The sequence below is a fragment of the Crocodylus siamensis genome, chromosome 4, assembly GCF_052110815.1.
Source record: "Crocodylus siamensis isolate JL-2025a chromosome 4, ASM5211081v1, whole genome shotgun sequence".
NCBI lineage: Eukaryota > Metazoa > Chordata > Crocodylia > Crocodylidae > Crocodylus > Crocodylus siamensis.
The window spans coordinates 154,575,233-154,591,006 of NC_143398.1; the positions used below are offsets into that span (position 1 = coordinate 154,575,233).

At 40.8% G+C, this 15,774-nt stretch overlaps 1 protein-coding gene across 2 annotated transcripts in view; it reads right to left on the reverse strand.

The window, feature by feature from the left end:
• The window catches only part of MYO1D (myosin ID), a 268,077-nt gene that overhangs the window by 165,215 nt on the left and 87,088 nt on the right, over positions 1-15,774 (reverse strand). For both annotated transcript variants that reach the window (XM_090044297.1, XM_090044298.1), the window contains exons 12-14: positions 13,719-13,789; positions 12,022-12,096; positions 8,963-9,095 (exon numbers count right to left, since the gene is read on the reverse strand). In XM_090044297.1, the coding sequence (XP_089900423.1) occupies positions 8,963-9,095; positions 12,022-12,096; positions 13,719-13,789 (279 nt within the window). The remainder of the gene's footprint in view (positions 1-8,962; positions 9,096-12,021; positions 12,097-13,718; positions 13,790-15,774) is intronic.

Here is a 15,774-nt window from a genome sequence, read left to right on the forward strand (position 1 = left end):
ATCATTAATGCATTCATACTCATAGAACCATTCTGCAATAGAGAGAAGCTATCATCCATTTTATAAATGGGGAATGGAAAAGAGGCATTTTTTTCCACCTCCAAATTTAAAACGTGCTTTTTCCAGACTCTAACATTTACTCACATATCACATGGACCCTTCTCCCCCCCATCTCCTCCAAAATCAGACCTCCAAATTGGGGTGCATGTCTTAAGTGGGGAAGCTGATTTTTTTTGGCTAGAAGCATTCAGACACTACTTTAGTGGCTGCCAAAATGGCTCCTGCTACTCTCTGGCCCAGAAACCAGAAGGGGCTAAGTCTAGCGCTAGCTCTTTCAGCCACTAAGGAATCTGTAGTAGCTAACTGGCTGAGCACTCTAGCTTGTGCCTGAAGCATAAATTGAGCTGGTTCAAGGCAGGTGAGCTGCCACATGAAGTCCTGTTGAGACTTCTGGTGTGAAAACACCACTGTATTATTTACAGGAACTTATATAAATAACTTTTTACAGTAAAAGAGTAAGTTTTGATACTGTCCTTGTAAGGATCTGGGGCCTAGCCTTCTTGCTGTCCTACCAGAAAGCATCTGCTGTCTCACCCATACTGTCATCTGGGAATTGGGATGCAACACTTCTTGGACACTCAGAGTAAGTCCTCCCAGAAACATAAATGTCACATAGTTGGCCATGACTCTGGGGAGAAAAAAAACTTCTCTACATTCTGCCTTCCAAAAATAAGATCCATGTCTTATTTTGGGGCACATGTAGGCAAGAAAATATAGTGATTATTTGAGAAACAGATACTTTGGGCAAGATACTTTGAAAAAGATGCTTAATAGAGATACTGTAACTAATTATAGAACTAGCATAAGTGATGGAATGATAACTATACTAGAGATGAAGCTTTTTCAAGTGGATTCAGAGGAAAGCTATCAGGAGAGGAAGCAACAAAACTGCAGCATAAACAGGGAGCCAGGGGCCAATAAGGAAAATTGGAAACATGCGCTGAGCAGGACCAACAAGCAGGTTGACCTTTAAGCCTAAAGGGAAACCTCCTGTGCTTAATTAGGGTCACCTGACCCAAAAGGGCAGCGCTCTAATCCAAGGCACATAAGCCCAATACTAGGAACATGGATAGTAGGTTTTGCCCTGCAGGTAGCTCCTGAGCAGGATGGCTGCAGAAGGGGGACTGACCAGCATCCTAGAAGTCCCTGAGAGCTGCAAGTAAAGTGGAAGGAGGACTTGCAGCTTGCAGGAAAGTTAAGACCCAGTGAAGGGACAGTTTTGTTAGATACCCAGTGGGCTTGTATTTATGTTCTTATTAATACTGGAAGACCAGGAGTGACTATAAAGGGTGCCCAACAGGCACACATACGAAGACTTAAGCTATGGAAAGATGCTTAGCAGGCCTGGGTTCAGAGACTCAGGAGGCTGAGGCTGGTGTGCTGCATTAAGCGAAGTCTGGAAGAGCTAAGGCCAGAGTTAGACAGCCAAGCCTGGGGTCAGGGACCTAGAGAGCTGTGGGCTGGACCAGGCTGAGGCTAGGAGGACCAAAACCAGTGAGAGAAGTCCAGCCTGAGACTAGGGGCCCAGAAGGCTGAGAGAGGACTACAGCTGTAGTTCAGGGCTAGGGGCCCAGAGAATAGAGGACTAAGGTCAGAGCAGGCTTAGGCAAAAAGGACCAAAACCTGGAAGGGAATTAGTGCTAGAGGCCCAGAGAGTAGAGAGAGCCTTGACAGCGCCAGGGGCCCAGCAGGCTGACTCGTGTGTCAGCAGAAGCACTCTGGTCCAGGGTCAGGGACCAAGAAGGCTGAGGTATGGGATAGGGCCACAACAGCTGTGTGAGGACCAGGGGCCCAGAGAACAGAAGGCTACAGCCACAGCAGGAAGACCAAAGCCAAGCTTAAGCCACAGGGCATCCTAGAAATACAGGGGCTAAAGCCTGAAAAGGGGCAGAAGCTCAGGACAGGAAGAAAATAGACCAGGTCCAGGGGGAGGAGAGGCTTGCCAGGGTCAGGGGCTCAGCAGGCTAGATGGATTAGTTGGTCAACAGGGGGCCACCAGGCCCAGTGGACAATTTAAAGTAACATCTGTGAGACATGGGTGTAGTTGCAGGGGCGAAAGGAGGCCACAAATTTAGCCCTTAAGTAGTCTGACCATATGGAAGTCTTGGAAATCTGGGGCATCTTCCAAGAAATCCAGGACACTGCCTAGCCCCCCACCCTCTGTCCTCTCACAAATCAGCTGGTGCAGGGTGGTGTGCCAGGCAGGCAACAATGCCTGCCTGATCGCCTGCAAGGCAATCCTCACTGCTCCGACTCCCAGCCAGATTGCAACCCACATCCCTGTATTTCCAGGATGCCCATTATAATTCTCAACAGCTAGCCAAAATCAGCCTCTGAAATCCAGGACTGTCCCACCTAAATTGGACAGATGGTCTTAAGGCAACTGGTGCATTAGAGCATGGATGGGCTGGGAGGATTCTACTTAGTACCTGATGGGCAAGACCAGGGGGCATCACAGCTGCCCCTCGGGCCCAATCCTGTCACAAGTACGATCTTAGGGCTGCAACAACTCATACATATTACTATCAGCCAGAGCAAGTTCAAGCTCTAATAATTTGAAGAGAAAGAAGGAAGACCTAGGCATTCCTTCAATCAAAGCCAAATCCTCAAGAAGAAAGCACAGAAACATGTTGATGAAGTCCATACCTTTGTGTTGCAATTATGTATATTAGCCCATGGGTATTTAAGATGAATGTGAAAACCCATTTTTCCCTTTTCCAGGAAAATATATCAAAAGCAACTGATGTTTCTGACAGTATGCTCCCAGAACATGTCTGGAAGGGTATATATTTTGAACTATATATTTAGGACTTAAATCTGCCAGACCAGTGCCTCCCAACTTTTTTTTTTTTTTTTGCTGTGACCCTAAACTGGTCACCAACAGGACCTCCCAACCCAATCACCAACAGGACCTCCCAACCCAATCACCAACAGGGGCTGCTGGGAGCAGAGTAAAATGGCACTAACCCAGGGATGGGATTGCCCCTTTTGTGCACAGCAGCCCTGCCCTGCCCGCCTGCTGCTCCCAGGCCATGTGCATGAGTATGCATGTGCATCCAGGCCCTTCACGACCCTACTGAGGACTCCCCGTGGTTGCGCACCAGTGTGCTAGACTGTTCTCAGTGGTGACAGATGACAGAACAAGGAGCAGTGGTCTGAAGTTGCAGCTATGGAAGTTTAGGCTAGATATTAGGAAGAATTCTCTCACAAGGGCGGTAGTAAAGCACTGGAACAGGTTACCCAGAGAGGTGGTGGAATCTCCATCCTTGGAGATTTAAGACCCAGCTAGACAAAGCCTTGGCTGGATGATCTAGTTTGGGATGGGCCCATCACTTAGTGGTTATCCACAAATATTTAATTTGACTTCATAGGTAGGCACATATACTGAACTGAACAACCTTCTGAATCATCCACAAGTACATACTAACAAAAAACCCAGGGAATGATTTTTTAAGGTTTTAACAGTTTTAAATAAAAAACATGGATAATTCTTTGTTATGCAATCCATTCTTCTGTTAAGAATTGGTTGAATACTTTTGGATAGGTCTTGTACATTAAACACCTCTCTAATAATTCCTACAGAAGCCGCAATCAAAGACCCAATATCTTGGGCAACAAATCAGGCTCTGACTACCACTGTCTTGTCTGCCATCTCCAATTTATTCAGGGACAAAAAAAGTGGTAGGGAATTAAGTTGCTTGTTCAAGGTCATATAGTTGCTGGCAAAGGCAAGAACAGAACCCAAATTTTCCACCTTCAACTCTGCATTATGGACATGTGACTTTCAATTCTCTGCTTAAGCAATAAGATCACCTCCCTTTCAAGGATTTCATAATTCCTATTTTTAGTTCAAAAACCTCTAAAAGATAAAGAAAACAACTGTTTAAAAAAGGATTCACTTAAGTATTTTGGAAAATCTATAGCATCTATTGAGGTATTTTTGTTTTTCAGTGGGTTGGGTGGTAGTATTCAGTCATTTTGGAGAAAGTCATACATTGTTAGCTATTATTTACTACTAAATGCAAGGCACCAGCAACCTGAATGCACCTTTTGCCCATGAAAGTATGTTCTCAAATATTTATTTTCTTCTTGGCAGTAACTAATTCCATGTGACATCAGTATCACCACCGCACTGTTATGTGTCACATTAATTAGCAGTTACTCTGTATGAAGAGTCAAACACATTCTAAAGATATCATTGCTTTTGTTTTTTGGGGGTTTTATTTTTTTTTGGCCTCTAGTCTGTACCATTCAAGAAAGACAAAATAAATAAGCTGCAAGTTAAGCACCAAACCATGAGACAGAGTACAACAAGGTACTTTTCTCATGAAGAATAATCTATTTCATTATGACTTACTACAGTGACTGCAGGTCTATAAAACTATAGCATTAGGGGAAACTTCTCCAGTCAGAAACACGGCAATTTACAAATCATTTTGTGACTGGAGCCAAAATATAAAAGATTTAAGTTCTACGGACTCAACAGCTCAGGTGATAAAGCCTGATGTGACGGTCCAGAAAAATGCCTATTATCTTTTACAATTCTTGGTTTCTATGTGACTTGGTTTCTATGTTCATTTTTTATATTGCTGCCTGCCTGTGTGTAGGATTAAATCAAAGGAAGCTGCAAAGGAGTTGCTAAAAAACTGAACAGGGAAAGGTGAAACAAATGACCCAGATAAGACAGCCTCATGTAGACTGCTTTAAAGGAATAATAGTTAAGCCATCTAGGGTGGAAGATGTTAGCCTGGGGGGGAGGGGCCTAAATAAATTAATTTTCCCATGGCAAAGCCCAACACAAAAGGAGTATGTGTAAGATACCTTCACTGTAAAAGTTAGTTCACACCCATATCCAAATTAGAACATCCCACCCCTGTCCCATTATGCAGCTGATCCATGCCAAACCCATGTAACTGCACCCAAAATTGTGCTGTACTGGCTGGTTTGCTGGGATATCAATTGGTCCTTGGCAGTGTATTGAACTGAATGTTCATGAATTTGTTTGCAAGATGTTCTCCCACCTAGCAAGGAGCTGCTGCCTGGCAGTGGCATGAGAACAATACTTTACATAAATAACTTCAAAATGGAGTTACTCATTAAACACAGACAGTTTAGAAGGCAAAAGCAAACAGCATTTGGCATGAAGAAACTTGTAGACTGAATTCCTTAATGACAAACCACAACATGATTCATAGAGAACTCTCTGACTTCTCCGCCTCATTCTTTTCCTGTCCACTAAACATAAGTGTCATTTTGGGGACATTTCCCCAAATTACAGGTTTTATTGCTATTCCACTGCAGCTTTACCAGAAGGCTGGTGTCTGCTTTTGGCAAACCAGCAGCAGGAGGAGGAGGATTTCATGGATGGCAGCTCTGTTCAGATATCACAGAAGTGTAATAGAAATATAGCAAGTATGTGGGGTTAAAATGCAGGCATCCAGACTGGAGCTGAATCATGGAGCAGGCCAACGACTGAGTTTTGGGCATCATCAGTGGCTTAGACACTACCATTTAAAAGCCCCGTGATCAGAGATTGCTAAGCAGTGTACAACTGCATTACAGACTCTCCATTATCCAGAGAAAAAGCAAGCAAGATGAAGGTCTCTTGTACCCACAAGAGTTGTACATCACCAGCAGAAAATTCATTAAGTTTACCTTACTACCATGAGAAGCCCCAGAACAACCTCCTCTCCACCTGCAAAACAGCTTGGAGGGATTAAGATGGAAAGATTATAATAAAAGTTACCTTAGTTAGCTTTTTAGGGGGTCTTTCTTACTCACTGACATGCACAACAGCCTTTCCCCCCTCGCCAGTAAAGATAAGGAGTTACACAGATAGACTGTTCCACCCTCAATAGTTAAAATCCAATTTCTTAATGAGGCATTTTGACAATTTCAAGTACCAATTAGTTTGAGCCTCAAACATTAGTGCAAGTAGACTCTGGCTTTCTTCATTTGAAAAAAAGAGAGTTGGTCAAATATATCACGATCCTGCATAAGAGCCTTTCTCCATGTTGAATAGCAAGTAGCCCTCGTGGGAATGCTCTCTTCCCTTCTGCTCTATTTAGAGTCAAAGAAAATTGTCGATTTTTAAGTTACCATATCCAAATATACCTGAAACACATAACCTGTAATACTTACTTTTTAAAAAGATATTATAACTAGTTTAGTTTCATCTTCAAAAGCCCGTTTTCCAGTTACCTTTTCTTTTTTAAGATTTTTAGTTTATTATTAAATCCGTCTGCTACAAATATATAACATTTATTATTTGGAATAGCATATGTAGAACATTTTAGTGCAAACGGGCCTATTGGGAAACCTTAGCATAGATTTAGTGCAGTCACTTAACAGGAACATGAATGTACCTCAGTTCTTTGTATCCATTTCCTTAGTTGATTGTTTTGTACTTTACTGCTGCTCAGAAGGAGATGAAAATGCTTTCCAAGAATAGTCTAGTCTAATTTCATTTTTGCTCAGGTTTCGGGGCAAGAAATGGACAGTTTGACCAAAGTAACAAAGTTTATACAGACCAAAGTAACAAAGCTTTGAATTTTTACCCTCCCAAAATGGTCCATGTATACAAACTAGCTTTGTGATATCTGAAGATTTTTCTCAACATCTGATTAAAATCTGTTTCTGTGGATTGCTCATTTACATAAACTAAATAGTGAAGTTATCTGTCCAATTCTATTCCCAGTGCATACCTTGGTTTTAGGAATCTTCCTCTGAATAGGATTCGTAACTTCATAAAGTATTTGAGAACTGATCTATGGCTATGTGTAAGCTGCAAGATGGACAAAAAATAGGCCCATAACTAGGTTGTTGGGCTTCAGAAAGGCTAACTTTGAGAAACTAAGACAATTAGTTTGCCTTAATATAATTCCATGCTACTTCTACCTCTATCCTTTAGCTCTCAAATCCTATTTATCTCCTTAACTATTTGGAGCCTACACAGCCCAAGCAAGAGAAAGAACATCTGTAGGAAAGGCAAAAGGCAGATCAGGGTGGCACCTGTGAGACTTGTTAAGAGAGACATAAGCTTATATAAAATGACAGCCTAACTTTTTCACTACCTTTTAAAAATAGGCACTAAATTTGCTATACTCCAGTTGTAAAGTACTGTCCCTGAGTTGACAGATTCACTGAAGATCCATAGTAAAGACATTGCTATTTTATGTGCCAATTCTTCCCATATTCTAGACAGGAGATTATCTGGGACTTTTGATTTTATGACAGCAAGCAGAGCTAAAGTTTGTTTCCAGACTAGATGTGCTAAAATCTGTATGTCTTTTGCTTACATCTATACGTCTTCATTGCCATGAGGTACGAACACATTGTCCTCAGCTACATCTTTAATCCTTACTGAAGGCTGAGCAAAAATATTTATTCAGTTGAGGGATATTAGGGTTGTCCTTAATCTCCTCTCCATCTTCAGCATATAGCAGCCCCTCTTCTTCCCTCATGCTTCTCTTTATTTACTGGTATATGACTTGTCTGCTGCTGGTATATAGAGGTACAGTTTTGCAGTGCAATCAATACCTAAAAAGCCTCATACTTCAGTGCTTTTGCTGGTCACCTGCTAGGACCAGGAAGGTCCTTCACCCCTTTTGTAAATGCTACTGTTCTTTTCTTTTCAGCTTCTTCTGAAACACTAGACACCAGGGTAGGGGGAGGATTAACTTGGATGTGATGATGCTAACAACACTTAGAAAACTCAAAGGTTCTTGGCTAATGGATCTTGCTCTTCCACTGAGGAAGTAACTGATCATGAAGTTAGAGGTCAAGAAGAATTTTTTCACCCTAGATCATATTGGCAAGGACCACGGTACTTTTTTGATTTCCTCTGTAGCAGATGGCACAATTCTTTTCCTGGGATCCTCTGAGCATTTTAACCAACTTTTCTCCCGCTGCAGTGGAAAGGGACTGGCAGTGTCCTTTTCTCCCCTTTTAGTTTGTCCCTTTAGTGCCCATCTCTCCTGGTACTTAGTTTTGTGTCTTTACTGGTATGTGAGGGTTTGAAGTGGTATTAAGTTTTTGGAAATCTTTGGGTAACAGTTGCCAGCAAATACAGGAGACTGGACTTCGCGGCCTGGAAAAAAGCCTGCTAGAAATATGTTCCAAAAGACAGGTTATAATTCAAATTTAAAACTAAGCATATTAGCACCAGGGAATGGTGTCATATAGACCTGAAAACTGAAGGCCTGATGTCAGATAAGTGCAAGCATAACCAGAGACAGGGCAAGCTTCCATATGGTACCCCACCAGTACCTAATGATAGAAAAGGTCTCCTCTTTTTGGCCTATTTGATCCAACTGTTCTGGTGAACTAGTCAAAGGTTGCCAACTGAGATAGAAATGTGCATGATCTGAACTGGACTGAAACCATTAATTCATTTCAGGTATGCCAGCTAGGCTTCAAAATGGCAACACATCTGCCATAACTGACTTGAGATATATCTCAAGGGACGAACTAGAAATTAAAAGTTCCATCCCTACTATTAACTGCATGAGTCATCCAACCCCTCTAGTGCAAGTTATCCTCTAAAATACAATTGCCTAAAATATCATTAGTGTACACGTTGTTCCACTCTGGTTTGCCCTTGTCCTTTATCATTTATAGTACAACCATATTTAGACCAGTGTGGCTGTGAAAATTCAGGAGCGGGTGGAGGCAGGTGGGGAGGAAAAAGAAAATACACTAACTTGGATACAGTGATGGGGATGCCACTGGAGACTGGCCTTAGAAATGGGACTTCACTTAAAGGAAAAACTCTAATATTGCTCAATTCGGAACAGAGTAAATTTAGTAAAATCGAGGAAAAGAATGTATACCCACTGCAGAGAAAAATGCATCACTAATTAAATTAAAGTTAAAGTTGGTTTTGACAAGGTAGAATAATTACCTTAGATGCCAGGTTGTCTACTAGTGCAATCATGGAGTTCTTAAAAAGGGTAGCAGCAGTCAAGGGTCGTTTGGTTACCTCTGTGATGCTCAGTTTACCTTCAGGCCACATCATCTTCAACACAGGATTGGAACTATAAAGACAGAGAAAGTAGACATCTGAGTGGTGATGATCCATTTTACTCTAAATCAGACAACTGACTTCTGGGTGAGATCCAGCAAATGATTCCAGTTTGACTAGGATACTAGTCAAGTAAATACCATGGTTTGATTTGGAGAAACTCTAGTTAAAATGCAATGTTATTTTTGAACACACTGGAAGAGACAAAATTCTCCATGCTGAATGTTAATCTACAGCAATAGTAAAGTAAATTTAGCACAGAAGTAATCTATCAAAATCAGTCATCCATTTAGACAGGGTAGATATATGCATAAAAGGGATAGGGGGACTCCAGTTTCATAGATTCATAGACTGTAGAGTCGGAAGGGTTAAGTTAATGTAAATCACAAACACCTCCCTTTAAAATGTTGCATTATTCCCAACTGTGTTTCAGCATGTAATTTAACCCAGGTTATATTTCTGATAGAAATAAAAACCAAAATGTATACATAAAAGCCATTTTTAAACTTTGGCTTGCATTTTCTGAACAGTACAAAAAAAAAGTTACTGTTAAAAGGCACAGCTTCAACATAACTACACAGCTGATCCATCAGTGAACACTACTGAAACTGAAGGTAGTATAGGTAGTCTTTTAAGTTCTTTTCTCCCTCACAAAGAAGTGACAGACAAGATAATGACGGTTAGCTGCTTGACAAGGTAAACAGAAGGTCAGAGTTTATAGAACAATGGTCCCTTGAGAAGGGGCTGTGTAGTTTGGACAGTTTCTATCTCAGTAGTTGGAGAAGTGATATTTTCAGTGACAGACTGCAAGTCACGTGGCCACTGAATAATAATAATAAAAAAAAAAGGAGCGTGTCAAGGGGAAAAGAAGAATAAACACACAAACTCAAAGCATCATAAAGGGGAAAAGCCAAGATGTCAAAAGGAGAGACGAAAAAACATCTTTAGTTGCTACCATATTGATACTAGAGATCGGGACAAAAAATTAGAAATGCTCATTTAGGTATAGAAATGTGTCAAAACTGATATAACTAACAGTGGGGGAACTCATGCAACTCATGTTAGAAATGTTCCAAATATAGTTCTTGTCTGTATATGGAAAGAAACCAGATATTATAGTAATAACAAGTTAATAAGAAGGCCGTTAAACTACTGTAATTAAACCTTGATATCTGCCGATTTCTTAGCTGCATGGTTCCAGTTGAGTTTTAAGCTACTGATGTAAATATTCAAACCTTAGAACACTGGAGAAGTCGCAAAGGCCTAGGAAAAAAGCTAACATTGTACCAGTATTTAAAAGAGAAAAACAGAATGATCAGAATACCTATAGGGCAAGTAGCCAAAGACAGATCCTGGGCAAAGGCACAAAAATACAGGATACAAGTGTAAAATATTAGAGCAAAATTAATTACATTACCATGTTTTTATGGAAAAGTGGTTTTGTAAAACAAGATGGTATCAGGTTTGGTAGGATTTCAAGTTCTATTGGCAAAGTTAATTTGCCATACAATACTGCGGAAATAGCATAATTAAAATGATGACTCTGTAGAGAAAGGAGTGGAGCACTTATTAAAAGAATGGAAACGGCTAACTGGCAGTTTCCAGAAAAAAGTTATAAAAAGATTGAGAATCCTTCAGCCAACAGGTATGATTCTAGCAGTGTTCCTTGTGCTTCTGTTCTTGATCCAATGCTATTAAATATCTTCATCACAAGCCAAAAGAAAAGAAAATTACTACTGTTAAACTTGTTCGTATTCCAAAGATTGGGGTAAGGGACAGGTCAGCTATACAAAGGTATTAATCCTGTGGCAAGTGGGGGTCAAAAGTGCATTTTTAAACAGAGTCAAATGAAAGAATATCAAAAACAACAGACCATGTGTGTCACAAAAGCAGGGCCATAACCTGGAGAACAGCTACTCTGAATGGATTTTGGGTCACGATGGATGAACAACTGAATGGGAGCTCCTAATACATAGGCAGCGAGTAAGTACCGACAGTGCTGGCACAACTCTGCACCACTGCTGCTGCCACCATGCATTGGGTCTGGCTGGGCTGCAGCCCCATGCTCCACTGTTGGCACAGAAAAATCACACTTCTGCCACCACCCCCACTGCTGCTGGGGCCTATCGCTGGCCAGGCTGCAGCCCTGTGCCCCACACCTCACTGTCAGTGCAGAAATCTGAGGGAGGACAGATGTGCTCCCCATGCCTCCCTGATGCAATGCAGTGGCTAAGACGAGTTAACACAAGCCTTGGCTGCCTATGTAGGGAACACAGATGTAAGAAGATGTTATTACCTTCATATACAGTATTAGTGAGACTATCGTGGAAAGGAGGAGTATGACCTGTTTAATTGTCTACACAACAGAAAAAAAAAAAAAAAGGATATTCATAAACTAGATAGGTTTCAAGAAAAGAAAAATCTATAAGAATGATTTAGTGTCTAGGAAGCCTGCCCTACAAAAAGACAAACTCATTATTAGTTCATCTAGGAGAAGGTCAGGATGTGACTTGATTGTAGTCTCTAAGTACCTACATAGCAAAAGATTTCCTATCAAAAAGACTCTTTAATTAGCAGACAAAAGATGCAAGATTCAATGGCTAGAAAGTGAAGATAGATAAATTCAAAATTAGAAATAAAGTGCAAATTCTTCCATTGAAACAACTTACTTCTGGACAAGTCAGATCTTTTCATCACTTGAAATGCTTAAAACAAATATTGGAAAAATCATTTTAAAAAAAGGTTTTGCTCCAAGTTGAACCAGAAAATACAGAAGTTAATACAGAAGTTTTTCTCTGAAATTCTCTGGTTTGTGTTATTCCAAGATCAGACGAGAGAACCATAATAGTTCCTTTTAGCCAACAAAACTAACTGGATTATAACAGTATCTTGTCACAGCACAGTCTATAAAACAGCCTGTCTGATAAAAGTGTCCTTACCTGTTATACATTAGGCGTTTGAAGTCTTGGAATAAAGTGTCCTTGTTTTTGTCAATAAATCCAGTGACTGAGTAACTAGCAAAAGAAAAAAAGTAAGTTGCACAGCAGTCAAACAAGAGCAAAGCCAGCTGTGAGCAGAACATCTGTGCACCACCACCAGATTCAAGAGAGATGGGACTAGGCAACAGGAAAGAATCTATACCATCATATCCATCACTAATTAGCTGTGCAAAAACTAGGCAAATCACTTACATTCTGTACCTATTTTCTCCCTGTGAAACAGAGTAACACTTACCTAAGAAAGAACTCTGAAGTCTACAGATGAGAAACAGTTGGATGGGGTCCAAATCTAAGAGTGCACCTCAAAACACCTTATGCATCAAAGTTTTCCTGAGTACAGTTTCCAAAGCTCTACAAGTTCTATTTTTGCACATGCCCAGAACTTAATAATTTGGCACTCTCATATCTAAGCCCAATCAGGAACTGCAAACTAAGAATCTCTCCCCCACAAGTCCCTTAAAGACCTCTATCTGATGGACCTAGTGTCCACAGGACTGAGCTCTGCAGAAAACACAGCAGCCACAGAAATTTGCATTCGAAAGCATGACCAGAGAAAGACAAAGTGAGATTTTTCCACCCCCTTTTATATCTGAGCTCCATGAATAAAGCACTAACCTAGAATGAGGGAGCTGTGTTTTATATCTCCCTCTGTCTGAAGAAGTCCAAAACCCTTATCTCACTTCCCAAGAGTGTCCTAACCAACTACCTTTAAGCTGTTTTTGAGTGGAGGCATGATTCACCATTCCTGTGGAAGCTGGGTCACTGTGCAGGAAAGAATTCAGGATTATCAGGTGGATTTATCCCAGTGGTGCTCAACCTTTTCCTCGCGCAGGCCAGATGGATGGTGCCCCATGTCCCAGCCCTGATCCAGATGTGTGGGGAGGGCAAGGGTGGCAGAGAAGCTGTAGCCCAGGTCACACAGGGAGAAAGGGATGCAGCCTGGTTCTGATGAGCAATATGCACCTTGGAGTTTAGGAATTTGGCAGGACAGGACAAGGAGGGATGCTATATTGAATGGTCATGGCTCCCCTGCCACCAAGTTACCCAACCTGGGAGAAACCCTGTGGGCTGGATACCAAGGCTCCATGGGCTGCATTTGGCTCATGGGCTAAAGGTTGAGCACCCTTGATTTATCCAATTATTGTTTCTGGCATATTAAATTCAAAAGCAGTTCTGGCAGCAGAGGCCAGACTCAGAGTGCTCAAACTGATGGGCTAGACAGTCCTACTCTTCCCCAGCCCAATGAATCTCAAGGTTTTGCTTCAGAGTGACCCAGCATCAACACGAATGGTGAACAGTTGCTCCACTCCAGAACAGCCTATCGTCAGGGACTAAGGTCACACTTGGGAGGCAAGAAATTTGGGTTCAAAACCTAGTCTCCCACATCCTAGAGGAACAATCAATGGATTGTTGTATAAAAAAGTGGGGGTATTATTACCAGCACAACTACAATAATTGAGAGGAGTATCCCCACTCCCTATGAATCCCAGTATGACACAGGCATCTCCCAGCAGCTCAGTGGGAATTTAAACCCCAGGAAAGGGACCATATTCTAAAAGGTACACAACAATCTGAATATTACAGCTTAAAAAGCCAAATGAGAAAATAGAAGGGTCAACTTTATTTCAGAAACTCACATAACATCTCCAGCGTAATGCTTAATCCGAAAGTCTCTATCGAACTCCAGGATTTTGTCTGTCGCACAAAGCTAAAATAATTTTGCACATTGTTAAAATGAAGGCATTAAAATGCAATAATTGAAATTCCACAAACTTCAGGACAGAAAAGCACTCTGTTTTTCCCCTCCTCTCCCCCGATTGCAAAGAAACTAAAACTGTAAAATGGTATGCATTTATAGCTCTGCCTACAGAGACATATTCCAGTGCAAAAATTCCACTCCTTTGCAACACTATCTTCAAAAAAATCTGAATGAAATAAATAAGGTATAAATAAAACATGTATATAAAAATAAACCAAGATTCAAAAAACAGATCTTTTTAGATGAAGTCTTAACACCTCCAAACTGCTTTTATTAAAAAGAATATTTGCATAGATACAGAACTGTTGTGCTTTGAGTTCTCTCTGTTCCCACTTTTTATTCTTCCAGGGCATCATGATCGTCTTCACAGGCACCTAGTGTGATATCATTAATGTTGGATGACAAACTTATTTAAGAAGCATTAGTCATTCTGTCCTACCACAACATACAAAGTAAGCTAGAGCTTTCACAGGTCAGTGATTTAGTCCCAAAATGTGGACAGAACTAGAACCATCTTCCTGTTGCCACATTTAGGAATGTTCTATATTACCATATTCTCTTCTGTATAACACACCCTGGAATATAATCCACACCTTGGTTTTGAAAGGCAGACTGTAAAAAAAACCCAATTTTTCCAAGCTATGGTTGCAAAGAGCAGGGATTGAGCCTAATCTTCAACCAACTCACCCACACTTTCCCACTTAAGCTGCAAAATAAGAGAGACCAGAAGCAGCTAGTAGACAGCAAAATTGCCTTAAAAAATTTTAGCTTGATTAATGAAACCAAGATCATTAAAAAGGAGAGACTGTCATTAACACTCAGAGTGGAGAACAATGAGCTGTTAATTCAGCCAACTCCCTCAGCTGCTTGAATAGCAGTACCACAGCTGCTACACTGTGGAGATGGAATCAACACGGAGTAGTTCTATCCCAGGGAGAAAAATCAGCTAAAGACAAGGATTCCCATTTTGGGGAGGAAAGATGTGCTATATGCAAGAAAACATGGAATGTTATATTCCCATGCTATAAGATGGATCCAGAAAGCTGAACAGGAGTCACTAGGATCTAAAAGAAATAATGCAACTACATTAAGAGCTTTTCTGTAAAATGTGAAACTAGCAAAGAAACTGACACGCACTCATTTCTAACACTTAGGTGTGGCTGGAACTTCAGTGGCCATACTCTGCTCAGGACAAGAGAACTGCACCAGAACCATGCCTTAATATGGCAGAGTGGTTTCATTTGACAATAGGCTCTTGTTGCAAAAAGCTTCAAGAAGAACCCAGTCAGATACATCTCAAACCTTTATTTGGACTTATGGTTTTTCTTTCCATTTCAAAAGCATTGTGTTAGCTTTTTTGGACCCAGAAAGTCTAGAAGCATCTGCCAGCAGAAATATTTAGGCAGTGAGATCTGGCCAAAAAAAGCCTGAGAAATGTCTAACTAACTACAGGCTTACAGAGCAAAGCAGCATTTCTTTCTAAGGCTCTCTCAATTCATAGCCTACATTTTGCTTGGTACCTTGTCTTCAAAGTACCCAACATTTAATGATTCCTAGTTCAAGTTATCTGAATGTGCTAGTACCATGTTTTATCACCTTAGATCAGATAGTAAATGTAAAATGTTTACATCAAAGTATACAACATCTTGCTAGTTCTAAACACAAAGGTGCATCTGAAATTAATAAAAACATAGGCGGGGGTGGGAGGCAAGACAGAAAACATTATGGCAGCTTTAATACCAACTCTATCAACTTGCACTGATGATAGATAAATCACTTCACCTGTGACTGAGAGTTTCCCCAATACTGAAAGCCTTAGGAATTTGTTTAAGGTGCATCATCTGTGCACTTGACCAAGATCAGTTACAAATATCAGAATCTAAAGAAACCTTTTCTTGTTGAGAATAACCTGCTATTTATATCAGAGGGGTGCT